At 43.8% G+C, this 26,956-nt stretch overlaps 1 protein-coding gene across 5 annotated transcripts in view; it reads right to left on the minus strand.

Annotated features, from left to right (window-relative positions):
- Window positions 1-26,956, minus strand: part of KCNQ5 (potassium voltage-gated channel subfamily Q member 5) — a 630,043-nt gene that overhangs the window by 67,125 nt on the left and 535,962 nt on the right. The window contains exons 8-11 of one of the 5 annotated variants that reach the window (XM_068983483.1): window positions 25,713-25,807; window positions 21,274-21,300; window positions 15,182-15,238; window positions 11,340-11,560 (exon numbers count right to left, since the gene is read on the minus strand). In XM_068983483.1, coding sequence (XP_068839584.1) covers window positions 11,340-11,560; window positions 15,182-15,238; window positions 21,274-21,300; window positions 25,713-25,807 — 400 coding nt within the window. The remainder of the gene's footprint in view (window positions 1-11,339; window positions 11,561-15,181; window positions 15,239-21,273; window positions 21,301-25,712; window positions 25,808-26,956) is intronic. The other 4 variants (XM_068983484.1, XM_068983486.1, XM_068983485.1 and 1 more) reach the window with 4 other exon arrangements.

The following is a 26,956-nucleotide window of genomic DNA, read 5'->3' on the forward strand; positions in this document are numbered from 1 at the left end:
GAGAAGGGGACGACAGGATGAGATGGCTGGATGGCATCACTGACTCGATGGACGTGCATCTGAGTGAACTCCGGGAGTTGGTGATGGATAGGGAGGCTTGGCGTGCTGCGATTCATGGGGTTGCAAAGAGTCGGACACAACTGAGCGACTGAACTGAACTGAAGAAGCTTAAATACTATTGACTGGCTAATGGAACATTTCTATCTCTTATTATTATTCATGAGGGTTTCCCTCATAGCTCAGTTGGTAAATAACCTGCCTGCAGTGCAGGAGACTTGGGTTCAATTCCTGGGTCAGGAAGATCCCCTGGAGAAGGAAATGGCAACCCACTCCAGCATTCTTGCCTGGAGAATCCCTCATATGTTATTGGTCAAAATAAATTTGCTATGGCAACATTACCCTAGTTCCTTATAGTTTTTCTTCCTTTTGCTTTTTCTAAATTTCTGGTGCCAACATTTGCCTGTTACTTTCCACTTCTCAGGTACACATGGATGTGGAATTTAAAATTGTGCCCTTTTAAACTGTAATATGTAAATTTAATCAAAATTATAGCAAATAAAAAAACATGGGCTTCCGGGAGCCAGTGTGAGGAACTCCACCCATGGCAAAGGTCATGAGGAAGAAGGCTTTGGCATATGCAAACGCGGGATCGAGCCTCAGGAAACCCTCTGTTCCCAAGCATCTACCCTCAAAACCAGAGTCTGCCTACTTTATTGTTTTATGCTCTCACCTACACCTCTGACTTTATGGGGGGCTCTCCTCCATCACCTCTATCAGAGAAGGAGTTAACCTACAGCTCCAATTAATAAAAATTCCTGAGTATGACAAGAGTGTTTCAACTTATGAACTCCTCTGAAGGTTATCTAGCCTGCCTGTACAGGTTCGTCTGGCCACATGTGATTGTTTACAGCCTCCCAACTGTGAGAGGCACGAGATGTTTTAGACTTAGTAAAGGCAGATTCTTTTAGGAAGTTAGAAATTATTAGTATAGTGGGTTGATTAGAAATTATATTGGTGAAGGGTTTTTCATTTGTTGAGCCAATATTTGCTGCCAAGTCTCCATATTCCCTGCGCTTATAATGAATATAACTAGCATATAGAAGAAATAAGTATTAACCTTTAAGATTAATCATGTTAACCTAAGGCTAAGTAAATTCCTTTCTTAATTGTAACCCACTACACCCTCACCCTATAGGAATGCAACTTTATCTGGTACCTTTGGAGGGTGGTGCTTGGTTTTAGGAAAGTCACCCCTGGAAAATAAGTTTTTTGGTTGACTGACCATTATCAGAAAGAAAGGATCATAAAATGTCAGCAGGCCTCATGGCCAGAAGATGATGTAAAACCCCTAAGACCTCTTTGTATACATTTATATGAAGCACCTGATTTTGATAAAGGTCAGGACTGCTGACCCCTGCATGACTTCAAAATTTCCATTTGTCTCTATGTGTAACAAAAGGTATATAAGCAAACCTGAAAATAAAGAAATCGGATCTGTTTCTGGAAAGACTGATTCCCCCGTATCGTTCTTTCTTGTTCTCCGTTTTTCTGGCTGAATTCCCATCTGCAGTGTGGGTGCTTGCCAAGCCTGCTAATTTTGCCCTGGCTTTTAAGTTCCACACGAGAGAGAGCCCAAGGCGGGGCACCCTCTGATATTCAAGTGGGCACCGGTGGCCTACGTAGGTAGTGCAAGCTTCTTGTCTCGAAGCTTTATTGGTATCCCACATAAACCAAGTTATTCAGCCTCTTTTTCTCCACTAATTTTCCTACTACACTATTTCTTTCTAATCTCCCTCTATATCTTTAATTAAGCAATTAATTTCTAGGATACTGACTTTGTCCCCGCTTCAAATTACCCTGGATCCACCAGGGCTGGACCCCGGCAATGGACTATTTAATAACCTTTTTTAAGAGTTATTAAATTATAAAAATAACATCATCTGTAGTAAATAGGTACCCAATGCACAACAGGTATATCAGCTCTCTGAGCATACAGTGCAGTGAAGCACACGTGTGCTCAGTCATGTCTGACTCTTTGCAACCCCATTGACTATAGCCTGCCAGGCTCCTCTGTCCATGGGATTCTCCAGGCAAGAAGAGTGGAGCAGTTTACCATTTCCTTCTCCAAGGGATCTTCCCGATGCAAGGATTGAACCCATGTTTCTTGAGTCTCTTGGATTGTAGATGGTGGATTCCTTACCACTGCAATATCTGGAAAGTCCTCTGTAGTAAAGGGTATCAGTTTTGGCAGAAATCGCTAAAATTTACATGGCTTCCCTGGTAGCTCAGCTGGTAAAGAATCTGCCTGCAATGCAGGAGACCCTGGTTTGATTCCTGGGTTGGGAAGATTCCTTGGAGAAGGGATCAGCTACCCACTTCAGTATTCTTGGGCTTCCCTGGTGGCTAAGATAGTAAAGAATCCACCTGCCATGAGGGAGACCTGGGGTTGACCCTTGGGTTGGGAAGATCTCCTGGAGAAGCGAATGGCCACCCACTCCAGTATTCTGACCTGGAGAATTCCATGGACAGAGAAGTCTGGTGGGATAGTATCCATGGAATCACAAAGAGATGGATACGACTGAGAGGCTTTCACTTTTTCAATTTCAATTTCATTAAGATTTACAGATTAACCTCAATTTCTTTTTTTATGTTATCTTTCAGTTACAGGCCCAATATTTTTCAAATGTAACTTATTTAATAACTTCAAGGCCACTGTAAGTTTTTGTTTTTCTTACTGCTATTCATCTACTTTCCCTGAGCTGTTAGTGGGCACTGAAATGCCTAAAATACATAAAGGAAAAAAAGAAGTAGGAAAAGAGAGCCCCCAAAGTAAATGAGCAAAGAGATCTGAAATAATAAGGAGCTGGATGCAGTATTATATATTATTTTCTATGATAAGTGGATTTTAGAAAAACTTAAAACCTGGAAAGGCACCATAAATGAAAATGTATAAATTGAAGTCTACATTTATTTGATAGCTACTTCAGTTTTTTTTTTTTTTTTCTGTAAAGAGAATTTCTCTGTCTAATGTTGCTTTTGAACTGTGATGCTAGAGAGGACTCTTGAGAGTCCCTTGGACCGCAAGGAGATCAAATCAATCAATCCTAAAGGAAATCAACACTGAATATTCATTGGAAGGACTGATGCTGAAGATACAACTCTAATACTTTGGCCACCTGATGCAGAGTCAACTCACTGGAAAATATTCTGATTCTGGGAAAGGTCTAATGTTGAGGTGAGTCAGAGGTCATGGTTCTGAGCTGCTGGGTACAATAAGGATTCGGGGGTCACAGTCTCTTGTGAATAGGTGGCCAGCAAAGCTACTTCAATGTGACAGTAGTTGGCCTCTGGTTACTTGGGAAACTCAGGACCAATTCAGTCAGGCATCAACCAGGGAAAAGCAATTCCTTTCTAACCAAATGGAAATGCACTTATACAAAATGATGCAGAAAGTGGATGGTGGGAGATCTTTCCAATTTGGGATCTGGAGAGAGAAGGACTTCTGTTTCTGTCTGACCTCTGAGGCATTTTTGCAGTAACTTGAAATAGTGTGATGGACAGAGCTGACTCTAGGAATCCTTGAAAAATGCTTTCCCTCTGGCCAAACATGCAAGGAGAATTCATTTTCCATCTGGATTGTATGACATTTATATTTAGACGTGTTCAACCAACTGTAAGGACTTCACAGCATGGAGGCGCATGCTTTCTGAAGACATGTAGGAAGGGTGTGGACTCCCTGGGGCATCATGTGTTTCCACCATGTAGGAACCTAGGGCGGGAGCTGCCCCCTTATCCTTTTGCCTTCAATCTTTCCCAGAATCAGAATCTTTTCCAGTGAGTTGACTCTTTGCATCAGGTGGCCAAAGTATTAGAGTTGTAGCTTCAGCATCAGTCCTTCCAATGAATATTCAGTGTTGATTTCCTTTAGGATTGATTGATTTGATCTCCTTGCAGTCCAAGGGACTCTCAAGAGTCCTCTCTAGCATCACAGTTCAAAAGCATCAATTCTTGGGCACTCAGCCTTCTTTATGGCCCAACTTTCCCATCCATACGTGACTACTGGAAAAACCATAGCTTTGACTAGACAGACCTTTGTCAGCAAAGTAATGTCTTTGCTTTTTACTATGCTCTCTAGGTTTCTCATAGTTTTCCTTCCAAGGAGCAAGTATCTTTTAATTTCCTGGCTAAAGTCACCATCTGCAGTGATTTTGGAACCCAGGAAAATATATTCTGTCACTGCTTTCACTTTTCACCTTCTATTTGCCATGAAGTGATGGGATTGGATGCCATGATCCTAGTTTTTTGAATGTTGAGTTAAGCCAGCTTTTTCACTCTCTGCTTTCCCTCTTATCAGAAGGCTCCTTAGTTCCTCTTCACTTTCTGCCATAAGTGTGGTGTTATCTGAGGTTGTTGATATTTCTCCTGGCAATCTTGATTCCAGCCTATGATTCATCCAGTCCAGCATTTTGCATGATGTGCTCTGCATAGAAGTTAAATAAGTAGGGTGACAATATACAGCCTTGTCATACTCATTTCCCAATTTTGAACCAGTCAGTTTTTCCATGTCTGGTTCTAACTGTTGCTTCTGGACCCATATACATGCTTCTCAGCAGACAGGTAAAGTGGCCTGATATTCCCATCTCTTGAATAATTTTCACAGTTTGTTGTGATCCACACAGTCAAAGGCTTTAGCATAGTCAGTGAAGAAATAGATGTTTTTCTGAAATTCCTTTCCTTTCTCTATGACCAATGAATGTTGGCAATTTAATCTCTGATTCCTCTGCCTTTTCTAAATCCAGCTTGTACATTTGGAAGTTTTTGGTTCATGTACTGTTGAAACCTAGCTTGAAGAATTTTTGAGCATAATCTTACTAGAATGCAAAATGAGTGAAATTGTATGGTAGTGTTAACATACTTTGGCATTGCCCTTCTTTGGGACTGGAATGAAAATTCCTTTTCCAGTCCTATGGTCACTGCTGAGTTTTCCAAATTTGCTGACATATTGAGTGCAGCACTTTAACAGCATTATCTTTTAGGATTTTAAATAGCTCAGCTGAAATTCCATCAGCTTCAGTAACTTTGCTCATAGTAATGCTTCCTAAGGCCCGCTTGAGTTTACTGTCCAGGATGTCTGGCTCTAGGTGAGAGACCACACTATCATGGTTATCTGGGTCATTAAGACCATTTGTGTATAGTTATTCTGTGTATTGTTGCCACCTCTTTTTAATCTCTTCTGCTTCTGTTAGGTACTTACTGTTTCAGTCCTTATCATGCTCATCCTTACATGAAATGTTCCTTTGATATCTCCAGTTTTCTTGAAGAGATTTCTAGTCTTTCCCATTCTATTGTTTTCCTCTACTTCTTTGCATTGTTAATTTAAGGAGGCCTTCTTATCTCTCCTTGAATATTCTCTGGAATTCAGTTCGGTATATCTTTCCCTTTCTCCCTTGCTTTTCACTTCTCTTCTCTTCTCAGATATTTGTAAAGCTTCCTCAAACAGCCATTTTGCCTTCTTGAATTTCTTTTTCTTTGAGATTGTTTTGGTCATTGCCTTCTACACAATGTTAGGAACCTCTGTCCATAGTTCTTCAGACACTCTGTTTACTGGATCTAATCCCTTGAATCTATTCATCACCTGCACTGTATAATCATAAGTGATAAGACTGAGGTTATATCTGAATAGAATAATGGTTTTCTTCCATTTAATTCTGAATTTTGCAATAAGGAGTTCTAAGTCACATTCAGCTCCAGGAGTTGTTTTGCTGACTGTATAGAGTTTCTCCATCTTCGGCTGCAAAGAATATAATCAGTCTCATTTCTGTATTAACCATTTGGTGATATCCATGTGTGACATCATGCAAAATGCTGGTCTGGATGAAGCACAAGCTGGAATCAAGATTGCCAGGAGAAATATCAATTACCTCAGAGATGCAGATGACACCACCATTAGGGCAGAAAGTGAAGAACTAAAGAGCCTCTTAATAAAAGTGAAAGAAGAGAGTGAAAAAGCTGGCCTAAAACTCAGCATTCAAAGAACTGAGATATGGCATCTGGTCCCATCACTTCATGGCAAATAGATGGGGAAACAATGGAAACAATGATGGACTTCATTTTTGGGGGCTCCAAAATCACTGCAGATGGTGACTGCAGCCATGAAATTATAAGATGCTTGCTCCTTGGAAGGAAAGCTATCACCAACCTAGACAGCATATTAAAAAGTAGACACATTACATAACTTTGCCAACAAGGTCCATCTAGTCAAAGCTATGGTTTTTCCAGTAGTCATGTATGGATGTGAGAGTTGTACTATAAAGAAAGCTGAGCACTGAAGAATTGATGCTTTTGAACTGTGGTGTTGGAGAAGACTCTTGAGAGTTCCTTGGATTGCAAGGAGATCCAACCAGTCCATCCTAAAGGAAATCAGTCCTGAATATTCATTGGAAAGACTAACACTGAAGCTGAAATTCCAATACTTTGGCCACTGGTTGCAAAGAACTGACTCATTGGAAAAGACCCTGATGCTGGGAAAGATTGAAGGCAGGAGGAGAAGGGGATGACAGAAGATGAGATGGTTTGATGGCATCACCAACTCGATGGACATGAGTTTGAGCAAGCTCTGGGAGTTGGTGATGGAGTTGGTGTTGCAGTCCAGGGGGTCGAGAAGAGTTGGACATGACTGAGTGACCCAGATAATCACGGTGGTGTGATTATCTCACCTAGAACCAGACATCTTGGAATGCGAAGTCAAGTGGGCCTTAGAAAGCATCACTATGAACAAAGCTAGTGGAGGTGATGAAATTCCAGTTGAGCTATTCCAAATCCTGAAAGATGATGCTGTGAAAGTGCTACACTCAATATGCCAGCAAATTTGGAAAACTCAGCAGTGGCCACAGGACTGGAAAAGGTCAGTTTTCATTTCAATCCCAAAGAAAGGCAATGCCAAAGAATACTCAAACTACGGCACAATTGCACTCATCTCACACGCTAGTAAAGTAATGCTGAAAATTCCCCAAGCCAGGCTTCAGCAATACATGAACCATGAACTTCCAGATGTTCAAGCTGGTTTTAGAAAAGGCAGAGGAACCAGAGATCAAATTGCCAAATCCGCTGGATCATGGAAAAAGCAAGAGAGTTCCAGAAAAACATTTATTTCTGCTTTATTGACAATACCAAAGCCTTTGTGTGGATCACAATAAACTGTGGAAAATTCTGAAAGAGATGGGAATACCAGACCACCTGACCTGACTCTTGAAAAATCTATATGGAGGTCAGGAAGCAACAGTTATAACTGGACATGGAGCAACAGACTGGTTCCAAATAGGAAAAGGAGTACATCAAGGCTGTATATTGTCACCCTGCTTATTTAACTTATATGCAGAGTACATCATGAGAAACTCTGGGCTGGAAGAAACACAAGCTGGAATCAAGATTGCCAAGAGAAATATCAGTAACCTCAGATATGCAGATGACACCACCGTTACGGCAGAAAGTGAAGAGGAACTAAAAAGCCTCTTGATGAAAGTGATAGAGGAGAGCGAAAACGTTGGCTCAAAGCTCAACATTCAGAAAACGAAGATCATGGCATCTGGTCCCATTGCTTCACGGGAAATAACAGTGGAAACAGTGTCAGACTTAATTTTTTTTGGCTCCAAAATCACTGCAGATGGGGATTACAGCCATGAAATTAAAAGATGCTTACTCCTTGGAAGGAAAGTTATGACCAACATAGATAGCATATTAAAAAGCAGAGACATTACTTTGCCAACAAAGGTCCGTCTAGTCAAGGCTATGGTTTTTCCAGTAGTCATGTATGGATGTGGGAGTTGGACTGTGAAGAAAGCTGAGCACTGAAGAATTGATGCTTTTGAGCTGTGGTGTTGGAGAAGACTCTTGAGAGTCCCATGGACCTCAAGGAGATCCAATCAGTCTATTCTAAAGGAGATCATTCCTGGGTGTTCTTTGGAAGGACTGATGCAAAAGGTCAAACTCCAGTACTTTGGCCACCTCATGCGAAGAGTTGACTCATTGGAAAAGACTCTGATGCTGGGAGGGATTGGGGGCAGGAGGAGAAGGGGACGACAGAGGATGAGATGGCTGGATGGCATCACTGACACTATGGATGTGAGTTTGAGTGAACTCCGGGAGTAGGTGATGGACAGGGAGGCCTTGCGTGCTGCGATTCATGGGGTCGCAAAGAGTCGGACACGACTGAGCGACTGAACTGAACTGAACTGAACTGAGTGACTGAACTGAACTGATGTATAAAGCTGTCTCTTGTGCTGTTGGAAAAGGGTGTTTGTTATGAACAGTGCGTTCTCTTGACAAAATTTTGTTAGCCTTTGCCTTGCATCATTTTGTACTCCAAGGCCAAACTTGCCTGTTACTCCAGGTATCTCTTGACTTCCCACTTTTGCATTCCAGTCCCCTGTGATGAAAAGGATATCTTTTTCTGGTGTTAGTTCTGGAAGGCCTTTTAGGTCTTCATAGACTGGTCATTCAACTTCTTCAGCATTACTGGTCGGGGCACAGACTTGGATTACTGTGATGTTGAGTGGTTTGCCTTGGAAATGACCTGAGACCATTCTGCCATTTTTGAGACTGAACCCAAGTACTGCATTTCAGAATCTTTTATTGACTACAAGGGCTACTTTATATCTTTCAAAGGGTTCTTGCCCACAGTAGCAGATACAATGATCCTCTGAATTAAATTCGCCCACTCCTGTCCATTTTAGTTCACTGCTTCCTAAGATGTTGACGTTCACTCTTGACATCTCCTATTTGACCACTTTCAATTTACCTTGATTTATGGACCTAACATTCCAGGTTCCTATACAATACTGTTCCTTACAGCATCAGACTTTACTTTCAGCACCAGACACATCCACACCTGAGTGTCGTTTCTGCTTTGGCTCAGCCACTGCATTCTCTCTGGAGCTATTAGTAACTGCCCTCTGCTCTTCTTGAGTAGCATATTAGATACCTTCTGACTTGGGGCCCTCATCTTCAGGTGTCATATCTTTTTTGCCTTTTCATACTGTTTAGGGGTTCTCACAGTAAGAATACAGGAGTGGTTTTCCATTCCCTCCTTCTCTGGACCATATTTTGTCAGAACTCTTCACTATGACCCATCTGTCTTGAGTGGCCCTGCATGGCAAGACTCATACCTTGACTTATGGAAGCCCTTTGCTGTGACAAGGCTGTGATCCATGAAGGGGTCTATTTGTAGTAGGAGCTGTCAAACCTCATTAGACAATTCACATCCACACACAGTGAAGGGTTGTGCCAGCACCAAGATAACGGGGAATTTGGGCTAAGGAGAAGGGTTTGGTGCCACCAGCTGGACCAACGTGGGGACAGGACCAACAGGAGTACTGCCAATATCCCACCGTGGGGAAGGAAAGAGGCAGTGTCTGAAAGGAGGACCCGATTTTTTAGTAGAAAATCCTCTTCTGCTTTCTTATTACAAAAGCTATACATGCTCATTGTAGAAATAATAGATAATACAAATGAACAAAATAATACATATCAACAAACATAATACAACTATGATGTCACCACTTGGAGGTAACTGTTCATTCACTGTTGCCAATCTCTCCAGAACTTTTACTAGAAACACATGAATTTACACACACACACACATACACAGCCAAAATGGAATAATTTATTTTTTGCGATTCTTTTAATATTTCAATTATTTTAGACTTATAGCATCTTTTCTAATGTCTGTGACTTCATTATATTGTACGTATGCTACTTCACTTCTAGGATATGGAATTGCTAGAAATGGAATTAGAAATGGAATTGCAGGGTGGGAGGTGTCCGAGCTCAGGCAGATGTATAGGCTTTGGTGTCTTTTGCCAACTTGCCTTCCAGAAATGTGTGTCCATTTATATTCAGCAAGTCTATTTTGAGTGCTCCATAAGCCTTGTTACTGGTAACTCTCAACTCAGCTGTTCATGGGCTTTCAGCCAAATTCCTAGGGAGGAGAGTATGGAAACCAGAGGATGCTGAAAAGCTGTGCCACCAGTGACTCTGGGTACTTGGGGGCTTGGTGTAGGGTATACAGTTGGAAAGATCCCCTGGAGGAGAGCACGGCCACCCCCTCCAGCATTCTTGCCTGAAGAATCCCATGGACAGAGGAGCCTAGGGGTGGGGGCAGTCACAAAATGTTGCACATGACTGAAGCAACTTAGCATGCAGGCACAGTGCTGGGCAGAGAGCTCTTCTCATCTCAGCACAGTGGCAGGTGGTGGGGAGCCTGGGCAGGTGGGAGAGGGGTCAAGTGTGCAGTGCAGAAGGGAGCTGCAAGCTTCATCAGGAGGGGCCACATAGGGTCAGCCTCTGGCACTACTTGGAGGGTATCCAAAGGTGTGCAGAGTGGGAGGTGTCTGGAGTGGACTCTGGAGGATCCCCTGAGAGTGGAGGGAGGGCGGCCCCAGGAGCTCTGAATGGGCTGGGAGGGGCCTGGGCCTGAGGGAACCTGAGGTCACTGTGATCATGACCCAGGTTGTTAATTTTATCCCGAGGGCTCTCAGGGCCTGGGAAAATTCAGGTTCTGTCTCGGGGGTGAGCACAGGGTGCGGATGGTCTTTGCAAGCTTTTATGCCTTAATGGAAGATGCGATTTGATTTTGGTCCTTTGCCCAGGATAAGAGATCCCAGGGGGCATTCTTAAAAGGAAAGCCAAAATGAAAAAGAAGGTTTTATTTATAAACGTGGAAATTATATGGCACTCAGTAAAATGTGTTGGCAAAGGAAGCTTCTGCCACTTAATATAGTAAATAAAATAGGTTAATTTCTTTTGGGAGAAGAACTAGAATTCCAGTTATCATTAGATAAGAACTTTCAACAAGACTCTCTCTAAGGAAGATGAGCAGTTGGCCCTTGATGTAGGGAAAAACAGTGCTCAGTAGAAAAGGACCAGCACCTCCACTGAGTCCAAAAAGACTCTGGCCCTTCTTCCTGCATCACAGGGGTCCTGAGCCCCTGGCCATCTTGGTGAGTTTGCACATTGGACGCTGCATCAGCAGCGTGGTCCTGTTGACCTGACCCTGACCTACCTGAGAAGTAACGCTATGCTGTAGATACCAGAGAAGAATGAACACCACTGTCTCTGACTTTCTTGCAATGTAGATCCAGCTGCCAAACTTGCCTTCAAAACTCAACTTCTGTACACTTGCCCAAGGCAGGCAATAAACTTCCAAGAAAACAAGCAACAAACACACGGTTCTTTCCCTGGGGTTGCTTCCTGCCCTCTTTCCAAGCGGCACCGGGCAGAATCGGCCACTTGGTCCTTGCGTTGGTGTAAAACGTGGTTATGGAGAGACAGGGGTAACTCACCGTCCACCACTGGCTTGGGCTGCGAGCTCTTCAGGCGCAGGGAGGGCCGGAAACGCGTGCGGTCGTTGAAGCTCCAGCTCTTCTGCACTTTGGTGGGGCTGCCCTCAGCCGTGATGTCCGTGCTGGGGGACCGCCTGTCGCCCAGCGACGCCTGCCTGCTCTTGACACTCTGGCCCCGAGGGCTGGCCATGCGCACGCGCTCCTTAAAGCTGAGCTTCTGGCTGCGGGCGACAGGGGCGGCGTTAGTCCATTTCAGGCAGCACTGCCCACCCACCTGCGTCAATGCGCTGATGCAACTGTACACATGATCGACGGATCAATCACATACTGCATTACACGAAATGTTTCTAGCAAGTAGGGGCACAGTGATACATTTCCCCTTATTGAAAATTTGAGCTGTCTTTAATCTCTCTGCATTCATCTCCAGTCCATCTCATCCCACGGTTTTGCACACCCTTCCTGGATTCAACAAAGGCCTGAGACCTAGCACAGTGGTTTGCGCACCATGACACTGGAAAGACCTCAGAACTGGTTTGGTGTTCACCTTAGAGACAGATTTTAGCTTTAACCTCAACTTTTGAAACTTACAAAAAAAGATTTTTTTTGTGGGGGGGAGCATATCTCTGTAATTTCTAAAATATTTCTACAGGAAAACAGAGATGACACTTACGCATGCATACATAGTCTGCATGCATTTTATATTCCAGGCAAGATTACGACTTCCAGATCCATGCAGTCTCAGAGCAGCTGGCAGCACTGCAGACAGTATTAGACATACAGCACTTAACACCACATTTATTCTTGCTAGACAAAAACCACACAAGGTAGAACAGCTTCAGCTTATAATGAACCAGATGACGGATTAACAGAACGAGATGTTGTGTTCACCAACACAGACTCCTGCTATTAAACAGGTTATTGATTTGCTGTGGCAGCTCCTGGTGAATTATATTTGTTCACGTTCAGTTCTCAGATGCCAGCTTGGCCTGAACTGTGGTTGGTTGATAAAGGAAGTGATAACAAGGCAGCCTCCAGGCCTTCCTGAGTGTGAGTGGGGTATGAGGTGCTGGGAGGGCAGGCTGGAATCAGAGACCTGGGTTTGGAGGCCTCTCTTCTAACTCGAAGATAAAAATAGCAACGTAGCTGAGGGACTCTTATAGGGATCAGGTGTACAGTTTTGTGTTCTTGTTCATTTATAAAGCACTGTGTTATTCATTACAAAGTGAGGCTATGGGGAGAAGAATAGATGGGATATTGGGACCGACATATACACACTACTATATGTAAAAGAGATAACTAATAAGGACCTGCTATATAGCACATGGAACTCTACTCAACACTCTGTAATGGTCTATATGGGAAAAGAATCTAAAAATGAGTTGATACATATATAACCGATTAGCTTTCCTGTGCAGCAGAAACTAACAAATGTTTTAAATCAACCCTACTCCAAAAATTTTAAAAAAAGAGAGTGAATTTATATTTTTATGGAAAAAAAAGTGATTCCCTTATGTAGCGGGAGGGCCAGGGCTCTCAGGCCTGAAGCAGAGGACTGGATGAATCTGAGGCCCCCTGTCCAGATGCAGCCTTTGTGGGACATGGAGACAGAATTCTTATGGATAGGGATTCTCTGGGACCACGTGGAACACTTTCTTTTGTGCTTTCCACCATGGCTACTGTCCCCAGCGGCAGCTTGCCAACAGCAAATGTGTTTAGTGGGTCTACGTCTTGTAGCTAACAAGCACAGTAACATTGATTTTTCCATGCCTAGCTCCTTAACAAATGATGTTCTAGGAAGGCACCGTGTTTTCTGTGTGTTTATGTGGAAACACATCGAGCAGTGGATTTCAGTGGTCAGCAGGTCCTGGTCACGACACGCATGCTGGCCATGCAGCTGACAGCTCTGAGCGGAAGGGCAGACACAGGCAGTGTTGCTGGGGCGCGTGCAGAGGGCAGGCAGGGCAGGCGGCTCAGGGCTCATTAACACAGGCAGGGCTTTCTCTGCAGTTGACAAACGTGTGGTTAAATGATGGATTCATTCAATGACAAGAACGTATGAAACTGCATCTTCTTATGCCCGGGCTACATTCTCCATGTCATCCAAAGCTCACACTATTTAAACAAATCCTCAAAGGGATGGTGCTCAAAGTGCCCACTCTTTTCAAGCTTTTTTCTTTTTTCCCTTAATAGTAGAAACTACAAACCTCTTTTCAGTTTTGGCCATCTGTTCCGTTATTTAAGTGTATAATGATCTGGTTCAGGAACGCACCTATGGCACCCCTATTTAGATTAATGAATGGCTTGTCGACAGAGCTGCCGTGACAAGTGGTCTCATTATACTTTAATCCATTACCTTTTCTGGAACTAACAGATGCTAATTACTATAGAATGTTGGGTTTAGTTAATAGCAAATTATTTCTCAAACTTTCAAGATATTTCTCTTTCCTTTGCCAACTGAATGAATAGGAAACTGATAAAACCATTATAAAACCATTTAATATGAAATTTAGTTTTTTAAAAATTTCAGTTGCTAAAAATGTTTAAAAAATCTAAAATAGATATCAGCATTAAATTTACCAATGTTATTTATAATAACAAAAAACACTGAAAAATACTCATAAAATATTAAAAAATTGTCCCCATAAAACATTTAATATTGTCTTTACGAATTAACGGGAAATGGAAATAATATTATTTTCTGAATCTCAGTACTACAAGGCATGAGAGTTGATATAAATGAGTTCTGGGTACCTTTTCCCCTTTTGTCCTTCTAAAGTATGTGAATATTTGCCACACCTAATGTTAAAATATTCTCTAGAATTGTTTTGAAGTGAATTCAACACACTAAACACTAAATTAGAAAAAAAATATGTTATGTTTTCACTCTTCCTTCTGACATAATATGTCTTCTGACATAGTATGACTGTTAAGAATCCTAATCCAGAACTTTTTAGCCAAGCAATATTTTCTTTTCCAAGCCAAAGATCTGTTCTTGTGTTTTCCTACAAAAAGTTTACTTTTATTAATTTTTGTAGTTCATTTCCCCTTTGCAAATCAGCAGAGCACCTTGATGAGCTTACTATTAAATGGGTTAGGTGACTGCTATTGAAAACACACATTGATTAAAAAAATACTCTTCCCTAGCCTAGTAACGTTTTCGTTATTTTTCGGCTTTTTTGTGATATCTATGAATGTGATTTTTGAGAAAGGTTTATGAGACACTGTTTTTTTAGGAAGGTTGCCAAAGACTATCCCCAAGAAACAAGGAGGCCTCTCTTTGGAGAAAGTAACCAAAAGGTAACTGCAGTCATTGACGGTGTGCAGCCCCTGGTCCCCGGCCAAGGGCTGTCTTAGGGCAGAAGGCATGTCCGCCCTACAGAGGTTCTTGTCACCAGATGCTCGTGTTCCTCAAATGGTCAGCGTGCAGTCGGCCCCTGGGGGATCCCTGCCATGGAAGGGGTAATCCTCCTGGACTCAGAAAGCTGTAGTTATTGTTACACTTAATAAGGGCTTCAGCCCTTCACAGGATAAGCTTCCTGCAAATTCTCGCCCCTTGCACAATTCGGCAGCGCAGTGGAGCCAGGACAACTCAGTGCGTGCACAGCTAAGCATCGTCCACTGCCAGGAGGGGCCACTCGGACCTGCCTGTTCATCCCCAGGGCGCAGGGGATCCAAGCAGGCAGCAGGCAGCGGGAGGAATACAAGCAGGCTGGAAACCTCATTCAGGAGTCCTCAGAAGAGTAAGTCTGAGCAGGGCTCAGTAGAGGGCGGGGTGACCTGGTCATGCACCTGAGGTTAGTTGGCATTCTCAGATCTCATGTCAGCAGCTGGGATGCTGGTACCTCTGCTTCCATGAGGTGTGTATTCTGAAGAGCTTCTGCTTATGACTACAGACCTGACTAGGAGTGAGGGGGAGACAGCAGCTCGTTACTAGGCGGTCGCAACTGGGAAAGGGCTCAGGGGCTTCTGGTCTTGAAAAACAAAGCCATTTGGCTTCCTCATTATTCATATGCAAGTACATGGACTATTTAAACACCAAGGACAAACTGTAAATTAATTGTGTTGCTCAAAATGTATGCCCAGTTCTTAATGGTTAAGTAGAAATAATTAGATTTGAAGCAGGCTTTCTAAATGATGGTAGTCTATGTCTTAGAATCTGCTGCATACAAAAATAAGAGTATAAATATTTTAGGGTATAGAAACCCTTGTAATAAGTAACAGTGCAACACGGTATAAATGATTGAAGAATAAAGTATTCTAGAACTATTAAAATCTTTATAGGAATCAATGAAGTAGATAACATTAATTGCTATGAAATAGGGGCTTCCCTGATAGCTCAGCTGGTTAAAGAATCCACCTTGAAATAAAAAAGCTTTTGATTTGTATGAAACCTGAAGCTGGATCATCGAAAAAGCAAGAGAGTTCCAGAAAAACATCTATTTCTGCTTTATTGACTATGCCAAAGCCTTTGACTCTGTGGATCACAATCAACTGTGGAAAATTCTGAAAGAGATGGGAATACCAGACCACCTGACCTGACTCTTGAGAAATCTATATGCAGGTCAGGAAGCAACAGTTAGAACTGGACATGGAACAACAGACTGATTCCAAACTGGGAAAGGAGTACATCAAGGCTGTATATTGTCATCCTACTTATTTAACTTATATGCAGAGTACATCATGAGAAATGCTGGGCTGGAAGAAGCACAAGCTGGAATCAAGATTGCCAGGAGAAATATCAGTAACCTCAGATATGCAGATGACACCACCCTTATGGCAGAAAGTGAAGAGAAACTCAAAAGCCTCTTGATGAAAGTGGAAGAGGAGAGTGAAAAAGTTGGCTTAAAGCTCAACATTCAGAAAATGAAGATCATGGCATCTGGTCCCATCACTTCATGGGAAATAGATGGGGAAACAGTACAAACAGTGTCAGACTTTATTTTGGGGGGCTCCAAAATCACTGCAGATGGTGATTGCAGCCATGAAATTAAAAGACACTTACTCCCTGGAAGGAAACCTAGATAGCATATTGCAAAGCAGAGACATTACTTTGCTAACAAAGGTCCATCTAGTCAAAGCTATGGTTTTTCCAGTGGTCTTGTATGGATGTGAGAGTTGGACTGTGAAGAAAGCTGAGCACTGAAGAGTTGATGCTTTCGAACTGTGGTGTTGGAGAAAACTCTTGCGAGTCCCTTGGACTGGAAGGAGATCCAACCAGTCCATTCTAAAGGAGATCAACCCTGGGATTTCTTTGGAAGGACTGATGCTAAAGCTTAAACTCCAGTACTTTGGCCACCTCATGCGAAGAGTTGACTCATTGGAAAAGACTCTGATGCTGGGAGGAATTGGGGGCAGGAGGAGAAGGTGAGGACAGAGGATGAGATGGCTGGATGGCATCACTGACGCGATGGACGTGAGTTTGAGTGAACTCCGGGTGTTGGTGATGGACAGGGAGGCCTGGTGTGCTGTGATTCATGGGGTCACACAGAGTTGGACACGACTGAGCGACTGAACTGAACTGAACTGAAGGTGTAAATATAAGGAACCAATTGTCAGATAGAACATGTTCTTTAGGAGGAAATATTCTAGGTTGCTAGTTTGTAAGTAAAAGAGCATTTTTCTTATATTAACTCTTACAATGTGCTTTTCAAAGACTAAATCCTTTCCTTCGATCAATAAATGTGAACAGAAGGAGAGACTATTTTGAAAAAAAAAATGTTTTTGCAACAACCTAACCTTTCGCCGATAAAGACACAAGTTGACTGTGCCAAAAAAAGAAGTAGTTTCCCTGAATTTAGTTTAACAGCCCATGCAGATCATTCACTGCACACAAAAGAAAGACACATAAATAATGGAAAATAAATGCAGAAGAAATAGAAGAGCACGGTGTTTCGATCAGTGTTGTTGCGTTCTCTCCTGAGAAGCACACTTCTCAGAATCTAATAAAGGCAACTGTGCAGGAACAGTTCCGGCAAAGCACCCTGTGGACCACACCACAGGATGTAATGTAGTGAGTCTTGCTTATGCTTTAACTTTTAAGACACGCATCTTTATAACTGTCTCACAAGCACCCGTTAAAGCAACTTTAGAGAGTCTCCTAAGAAGTCTGGCAGGGCTCTCTTAATGCCTCATGACCTGCATTAAGGCAGTTGAACTACAAAGCAGGCATACAGTCACTGAGTGTTGAGTAAGCAGACAAGGTTAGCAAAGGCAGGGAGACTTTTGGATAATCCCCAAGCCTCTGATGTATGATCTGTCTTTGGAGCAATAAAACCTTAACAGGTAGGAAGAAGTAAGAGCTTTCTCGTACCATTGTGATAGCTAACTCACAGCCTAGTTAGCTTGGTGGAGGTGGCAGAGAGGAAGGTGAGGATGCTGGATGAGTTTACAGGGACATTCTGTCCTTGTGGAGCAGCCATTTATACCCAAATGGAGAACTGCCCAGCTTATAAAATGAGTGGGAAAAGTTACTCAGTGGGATGATTAATTAGAATAACATCAGTAGACACCATTTACCACCACACATGGGATGAAAACTGTTTCAGTGGGAAGATGGAAAGGAAAAAGTAAACAACTGAACAATGCCCAAGAAGCAGTGTTTTTGGGTTTAGAAGAGGAACAGGGCAGGGTCAGCGTAGATGGATGGTGATTCACACCTGACCTGGTACCAGGGTCGCTCTTGTTCAGCTAAGCTTGATTAGCAAGCTCTCCTGGAGGCTGATGTGTTGTATTTTTAAAGATTTTTGAATTGGTCACCATCTTGGGACTGGGTGCCTTTCCTTAGCCCAAGAGGCTGTGCACGAGTTTTTAGAAACCACAAGCTAAACTCCATGTAGGAAGACAAAATCTTCTCACAAGAAGGTCCTGAAGCAGGGGACTCAGTTCCCCAGGGGTGTAGATGAGTGTGTAGAGAGAGGCCTGATCTACTGTCCTGGCCCCTCGATGGGGGCAGTGCTGGCTGCTGGGTAGACTCTCCTACATCTGGGTCCCTGCCAGGTCTTGGCATGTACAAAGAGGTCCCTTGAGGAAGCCTTTAGGAGATTCCAGGCTCTGGAGGATAACAGGGTTGGCTGCAGTGTATCCACGCTCCCTTATCTGAATCACAGCGGTACAGCTGTAGCCAAAGCAGTGTTATCAGCCAGTCTGAACTTGGGTCCAGCACTCGCCAGCCGTATTCTGGACTCAGAGCTGCTGCTTCCAAGGGAGAATTATCATCAGGATGCACTTCCTTTGTGCACACTTGCTCAATGGAGGGCAGAGTTCTTACTTCCTGGGCTAGTGCTGCTGTTGTTACTACAACCTGTCTGCATCTGCCATGAACACGTCACTGCCCAGGGGGTCGCAGCGGGGGAAGCGAAGGTCACATCAGAGTGGGACTGCCCCTTATTTCCTTCAGATGACTGAAATGCTAACTTGTCATTTTCTCTCTTTTTATATTCCTCCGCTTGACCTCTCTTGCTGGTCTTTTCTCTCTCTTCGAGTCAAGTACTAGAGGTCAGGGGTATTTTCTTACGCCACCCAAGAAGTGCTTACGGAGCACGTTCCCCGCCACAGCTTCACACATGGTGGCATCATATGTGGACTGGCCTACAGGAGACCCCAGTGGGTGCCGGCGAAGCGTGAAGTGAGACGTGTGCCACACAGCAACATGTGGCGTGTTCACGGTGGTTTTTGCCAAATGTTCAAAGACCGCGGAGAAGCTAGACGTCTCTGTGACTCTCTGAGCCAGCAGTGTGGCTCGGGGGAAGTCTGTTCTTTTGTTGCTTCGTCACTAAGTCGTGTCCGATGCTTTGTGACCCTATGGATGGTAGCCTGCCCAGCTTCTGTGTCCATGGGGATTCTCTGGGCAAGAATACTGGAGTGGGTGGCCATTTCCTTCTCCAGGGGATCTTCCTGATTCAGGGATCACACCTGCGTCTCCTGTGTCTCCTGCATTGCAGATGGATTCTTTACTGCTGAGCCACCAGGGAAGCGCCAAGTACAAGTCTATAGGGGGGGTGGGTAATCTTTGACAGACTCAGCCCCAACCATGCAGAATAGATCTTAACATTTTAGGTATATGAACATGGTATATGATGTTCAGGTAAAGACCGTATAACGTTTTAGGTATATAGATAACACGAGCATCCCGGCATTTAGAGCATTTGGTCGCAGTCTGGTCAGTTTGCGTTTGGACAGTGGGACGGCAGCCTGACCCCTAGAGTTCTGCCTGTGCCCTCTGCCTCGGTGAGCTTTGGAGAAGGGCAGTGTTGCCATCGGCCCAGGGTGGCCCCTCACTCATGGCTATGCTGAAGCAAAACCACCACATGATTTACAGATGTCCCCCTCTGGGGGCTGAAACCCAGACAGGTGACCTGATTTTCAGGTCATGTCTGCCAAAGAGGGTCTCTGTCCTGAGGACTTGGAGACGATGGGGGTCCTTTTTTTTTTCACACTGACTATAGATTGACAGGCTCCTCTTTGAGATAATGTGTAAATCGATGCCCTCAAGACAAAGAAAACTTCGAATGTCACTCAAGAGACCAAACGGCACACAGTGACTATGATTTACTTCGTTTGACTTTGTGTCGAGCAGAATATCCACCTAGGAGGAGAGTGTGGTTGTGTGGCGTCTACACAAAGGAGGACACGAGGGGCATAGCTGCTCAGCCCACCTCGTCCAGTGTCTAAAGCCCAGTTCTTCTCTTTGAGCACAAATACCTCTAAAATGAAGAGCAACTCTTCGAGCCACTAAAACTTTCTGGAAATACCACCTGGAGAGCACCGCCGCCTTCTGCTTTTATTCTGTATCTGCCACGTAAAAGAAGTGTCTCCAGTGCCAGAACCCATGTGGACTTCCCTACCCGGACAAGTGGGTACGTCCAATCACATCTACCTCTCATCACAAACGAAGGTTTCCTTGCGGCTGTTTATAATTGTTTTAAGTGTCGCAGAAATGGATGACCCAGAGACTCATCATCTCTAGAGAACTCGCAACTCTGATTTCAGGAGTGAATAAATACACCATGATAAATATATAATGGTCATTCGTATAACAGCACAAAGCTAACAACACAATCCCTGGACCCCCGTTGGCTCCCCACTCAGGGGCCAGCCCGGGGCAGGGGGTGCCTGTGTTTCTTCATTACTGGGATGGGTGGTCATGACCGGAAAAGCCTTGGATCCCTCATGGGAAGGAATCGCAGGGGCTGGGCCTCCCTGCTGCTTCTCCTCTGTCCTTCCTCACCCCATCTGGGCTGGGATCCATGCAGCTCTCTCCTTCTGGGTTCTGTTCCCAAACCCAGATCCTTCTTGGCAGTCGCAAACTCAGGTTAAAATGTGCTCTTTCAGTTCCTGTTCCCTCTGGGTCTAGCTTTCTACTACTTAATCTGATAAAGCATTTCCTTCTAAGGCACAAAAGAATGACCGTTCAGTGAACTTCATTTGGTGACGTGTCCGGGAGGATTATCTTCTTCCTAACTAAAGGATTAGGGCTCCTGAGTTCTGAATGAGCTGGAGACGTCACAGAGAGCTTGTCCTTACCTCCTGAACACAGTGTTCCTTCCCATCCCCTGCCCCAAACCATGCAATTTTCTCACTCTAAAAGAAGGAGCCTGGTGAAGGGAGTAGCTCTTATCCTGCTTCATGGGATTTGAATACTCAGTCAGACTCTGGGAAAACAGCAGCAAGGAACAACCAAAGACCATAATTATTATTTTTTCCCCAGAATGTCCCATGCTCTGCAGATTGTAAAAGGCACTGAGTGACTTAGGGAAAGACACTCCCAAGGGGGGGAAAAATCAATACAACAGCAACCTTTGCAGGCAATCTTGTGAAAGGTCACTTTTAATCACCTTGCATTTGTTGATCGATTTTTCTCATATGAGACACATTTAAAACATAGGTGAGGGGTCAGATTTACCAACAAACACGTAGCAGAACAGAAATTACAAACCTGCTTGAAGCTTCCCCTTGCTCTTTCCTTCAGGTGCGTGCAGACAGAAGAAAAATGATGATACATGGTGAACATATTTACAGCACTTGATAATGACCAAACTGGGGAATCAAGTTCCTTGATTAATCCTTTCTTTTCGAGCAAGAGCCATGGAAGCAAAACACTTCATCATAAATGTATCCAAATTTCTAACTTGTGTTCTTTGTGGCACAGACCCAAGATACCGCCCACATGTGACCGAAAGCTATAGAGTCTTCATCAGCCAAAGTCATCCAGGGTTTAGGAAAAAGTGGTTCTGATCTAACCAGCATCAGTAGAGACTCTTAGAACTGCTGTGCTGGTTGCACTGAAGCTGGAGTCCCTGTGGTTCAGGCACTCTGGGGCTATTTAATCTGCTTTAGTTCATGTGTGACTGTGGTTTTGTATGTTAATGACTTGTTGAGGCCTATTTGTTTTTTTTTTTAAATGTGAATTCCTTGCAGGAAATTAGGCACATAGCCAACCTAGCTTAGCGTTGGGTGGTCTAATAAACCGTTTTAGCAAATTCGGGTCTACCCAACATGGTGTAGGGTCCCTACTCTTTGTCAATGAGCTGTGTGTCCTTGGGCACATGGTTCACTTTCTTGTGGGTCTCAATTTTCTCATGTATAAATTGAAGGCCTTGAAGTTGAAAATCTCTAAATTCTAACTCCCTAAGGTGCCACGTGGCCGTGGGGAGCTTGATGATCCACACAGTTTCATAAAGTATCTGACTCATTTCCCAAAATAGCACAGTTACCTGTGTGAGCTTCACCCCCTGCACAGCTTTCACTCTCTTTGAGACGAAAATCAAGAAAAGTGTTCCTTCCCTAAATTCTTCTGTCATTAGAACAAAACTTTGCAATTGCTAAGACCTCAAAAGTGCATGCAGCGAATGAACTGGATCAGAAAGGAGAGTGTGCAGAAGGTCTGAGAAGCATCTCTGCCCCTGCCCCCTCACAGCTGTTCCATCATCCTTCTCCCTGGGATAACGATGAGCAGTCAAGGTAGCCCATGGTGTCTCTCACTGGGAGGACAAGATCCCAGGCTTCAGTCTCTACTGATAACAAAGTCATTGTTGCTGCTCCTGCTGTTGACAATATAATCTCTCTCCTGACCAGCTGTTTAAAATCATAGCCTCCAATGCCCCCCTAATTCCTCCTCGACTTTACTTTTCTTGTTAGCTCTTAGCATCATCTACTCTATTACGTATCTTGCTTATTTATTTTTACTGTCTCTTCCCAGTATCTCTTGCATTTAGACTCCCTGGGCTCAGCCTAAGATTCTCTTGGTTTTCTTCCTCCACCAGTGCTGCATTCCCTGTGCTCAGAGCAGCACTGTGACCCAGTAGGTGCTGTAGGGGAGCAGAATGTGGCACCCCAAAATCTGGCACCTCAAAGTGTGTATCTGGCATGAGGATAAATTCAGGCTGATTATTATTTTCTTTCTTTATTTTAATTGAAGGATAATGACAATATTGTATTGGTCTCTGCCATGGATCAGCAAGGATCAGCCATAGGGATGCATATATCCCCTCCCTCTTGAGTCTCAGGATGATTTTTTTTTTTTAAGAAATGGAAGTCTTAGGAAGTTTTTATTGTTATCTTTCCCTTAACGACCTAAAAGAATTTAGATAAAGGGCCTGTTGCCCCAGAATAGGGCTGTCACCAGAGAGGTCTGTGAGGGCGATGGGCCGGGTGCGGTGGGGACACTCGGCAGGGCCTGGAGGTGACTGTCTCCACCAGAGTCCTCTCCATGTCCTGCCTTCTCTGCTAGTCCAACCAGCAGAGGTAACTCCTTTACCAGGCAGCTGCTTCCCCGTCTCCAGGTGCACTGCCTTCCTCCCAAACCAGACCCGACAGCCTCCTTTGTCTTCAGCTGAAGGTGGTGTTTAAGGAGAGGGCTTTGGCACTTTTGTCGAGTCACTCAGTCCTCCTGGGTCCCTCTCATGTGAACACATTGCTAAACTCTTGATTTTCTCCTGTTAATCTGTCTCACGTCAACTTACTTCTTAGACCATCTGGAAGGACCTAGAAAGGCAGAGGGAAATCCCTTCCTCCCTGACTGTGCTCAAGTCTGCATGAACCCATGAATGAGTGAATGAACTTACCCTTCAGAGATTCTTAACCTGAAACACTCTAGGAAATTCATGATGTGAAGAAGTTTTGATCTGTTTCTTACTACATCACTCTCCAGTCAGTAAGCCAGTTAGTTACAAATGTAAAATTATCCCTCTAAGTCATTATAAATTAGCCTCCTCACAAACCTACACATTTGATTAAAGCAGGATTGTTTCTAAAGCAAAGGTTCTGAACTTGTCTTCGGTGAGTTTGTAAATACATTAAAATTGTAGGCAAAATTTTGATTTTGGGGCGTTGAATATTTTTCTTGAGAAAGAGTCCATAATTAACCATCATGTTTTCAATGGTTTAACAAAAAATGACAGTAACAGCAAGGATTAAGGACCATGCAGTTTGGGACAATTAAGTATGAACTGAAGGGAGAGGAGCTTTGCAGTGGCTGTTGTCCTCCTGGGCACACACCTGTCACTCATAAATAAGGCTGAGACCCAGAGGCTCCCAGGGGTCAGGGAGAAGAGAGGGAGGGGAGGGTGCTGGTGGCCACAGTGGGCAGGATGAAGGCAGGGTATGTGCACAAATTTCTCCACTCCCACTAAAAATAGGGGAACTATCAGAAAAAAAAGAAGCCATGGGAGGAAAACAAGAATTTATGCACTGCAAGAATTTGACTCATTACTGAATAGCTTTTCCAGGTTTCAGGATGGCTTTGAAACCAAAAACGGTAGGAAGTGGGAAGCCAAATAATCACACATAATAAAATAATAGCCCACGCTCTCCTGTCACTCGAGAGCCTTCTTTTGTTTTCCTTTTTTTTTTTTATCCCACTTGCCTACCTCTTACACATTCCCCAGCCACCTTCCTGGAGATGAGACATACACTTTCTACACAATTCCCGTTTTTGATTCATATATACCCAAGGAACAGATGGCACACCAGTTATATTCCTTTTTTGTTTTAAAATACTAAAACTTTGAAAGAATCTAATACTGAATAAGGGGAATTTCACTGAATTCTGAGATTTGAATGAAAAGTGGATTCTATCCCCACTGAGACTGCGCCCCCTCCAGCATCCTGGGTCAGCACATCTCTGTCGCAGGTGTTGTCACTGGTGTGACCCTGACCTCCCCCGTAGGGTCAGAGGTGACCTTGGCCAGCTCTCATAATCACCTATGGATGTGAACCCCAGGCTCAGGGCAGTGCAGGGAAGCACTGTCACAGATCCCATGAGTTAACAACGGTCCCACAGATCTCCTGGGAGACAGTGGCTCCAGGGAACCAGCTGTGAGGGCTTCCCCAGCTGATTCTCCTGCACTCCGTAATAAGAGTTTTCTCGGACCGTCACAGTCATCAGCTGCCTCTAATTCCACGAGGCCCCTGGGACTAAGGCTTTAATGGGCTCTGAAAGGAGACAGCAGGTGCTCAAATGCACTCTGAACAATCCGGGGACTGACCACTAGTCCAGCGGGTGACTCACAGGGAGCCCGTCTCTGGCTTACCAGCTTTGCTAGTTTCACTGAGGATTTCTTTAATCAGATGGTGATTATGGTTTAGTGTGTCAGCTGAACCAGAGTCCAGGCTTCTGGGACTAGGGATTGTTTGGGAATTAAAGATGCTGTGGCAGCCCTCAGTCTGTGTAGCATCTTCCCAGCTGCCTCCCTTCCAAGCACAGGGGTTGCAACTTCCCCACCCTGAGCTGACGCATAGCCAGGTGACCTGTTTGGCAGATAACATATGAATGGAGGTAAGGTCTCTTTAAATTTTGAACACTAATCCCAAACTGTACTGGAGTGCTCCCCTCACCTCGCTGTACCCACTTCTCTTGTTTGGCTACTGATGTCTGTTTGATTTGCAAGTGAAGCTCAACACCTGTCCTGTAAGGCGTCCCTCAAGGAGGAATGACATTGAGGGCCTTAAATATGCAGACACAATGCTTCCCAAACAGCCTTTTGTTGGGTCAGGTGATGCGGGGCGTTTTAACAGTCACTGGTTTTTCCAGAACCACAGCACTTACCTTAGGAATTCTGGTGGGCTTTATGAAATGAGATGTTAGAAAATAAGCATGAAACAGTAAAAATAAATCTTTATAAAGTAGATTCTTTTCACCTTTAAGCCCAATCTGTGGACGGTGAGCAATATTGCTGAGTCCATTCAGTTTTATACCTGAGCTGTTGTTACCAAATAGGTTTGAATCTCAAAAAACGACAGAGAATAAGACACTCCTCAAATTGACACGTTGTATATGTGTGTATTTATGGGTATGTATGTGGTTGTGTGTGTGTGGTTTGTTTCACAAACTTAAGGAGACTCAGCTACAGCACCGACTGTCACACTGACACCTACTTGGTGGGGCTGCAGGTGTGCAAGGCCTTCAGGTGCGGCTTCCAGGTTGCAATGGAGACAGATTTCTCATCGGCTGCGTAACTACGCCAAACGCACTGCACACGGCACACATGCGGACATAAGAAAGAAAAACAGAGAGAAGGGGAGAGAATGCGATGAGGAGGAGATAAGCAAATTCATACAGATGAAGCATCTTTTCCTTGTCATGTTCAGCCCGATAAAACACCTGAGTTGAAGAAGACTCTGGCATTTTTGCCTAACTGTCATACATACTCCATCACATCTGAAGAACTGCTTTTCAAAGTAACCCATATCAAAAGTAAAAGCACTGCAAAGCTTAACACGGGAGTTTTGGGACTGGTTAGGGGGGGACATGGGAGGTGACCATGCCTCCTGGGAGCATACACTTCATCACCACTTGCGAGAGAAAGGAAATCCGTAGTCCAATTAGTAAATTAATTAGTAAGCTAGCTGGTTAACTGCTGACCATCAGGGCATGTTAGTGATATACTGAAATCCCTTGAGGTTGAACCACACAGTACTTCTAATGCTAACAATGAAGTAACTGTTAAGCAAGGTGGGGCAAATGTATTTTCAGAAATATGACCACCAAGCACACAAGGATTTAACGTTGGCATCTAAGAGCACGTTCATAGCTCTTTGACGTAAAACACAAGCTTGGTCTACTTCACATAATTATACCCCATACATATGATACAAAGTATTTTCATGCAACTTTCACAAATTGGAGTCCGGTTAAGACCCCTATTTTGTAAATGAGAAAATAAAGGCTCAGAGAAATCAAGAAGTTAACACAAGGTTGGCAGAGGTGAGACGTCATCTCAGGTTGCCTGGTTCTTGGTCTTAGCATCCCTCCCTGGTCCTTGCTGCCTGCTTGGTGACTGGTGTTGGAAGCTTCCCTCTGAACTATCAGTGAGATTGCCTGAACTTACTCGACTACAGAGATTTTGGTGAATTTCTTCCTTTGCAATAAGTCTGCAAACATCTCTAGGGACCAAGTGTTTAATCTACTCTCCTGAGGAAAATTTTAAAGTCATAAAGCAAAACATTCTATTTTGCATGGCAAATTCATATAAACAGGTCATAATCCTGCTGTCTGACCCTCATTCATGATTTTGAAATCCACAATGAAGAAAACAGTAATCTAATAATATTCCTTTCCATGAGATGATCATTGAATGAATGTGTGCAGAAAAAAAGACTTAAAATTGATATAACTAATT

Source organism: Capricornis sumatraensis, chromosome 11, assembly GCF_032405125.1.
Source record: "Capricornis sumatraensis isolate serow.1 chromosome 11, serow.2, whole genome shotgun sequence".
In the NCBI taxonomy this organism is placed as follows: domain Eukaryota; kingdom Metazoa; phylum Chordata; class Mammalia; order Artiodactyla; family Bovidae; genus Capricornis; species Capricornis sumatraensis.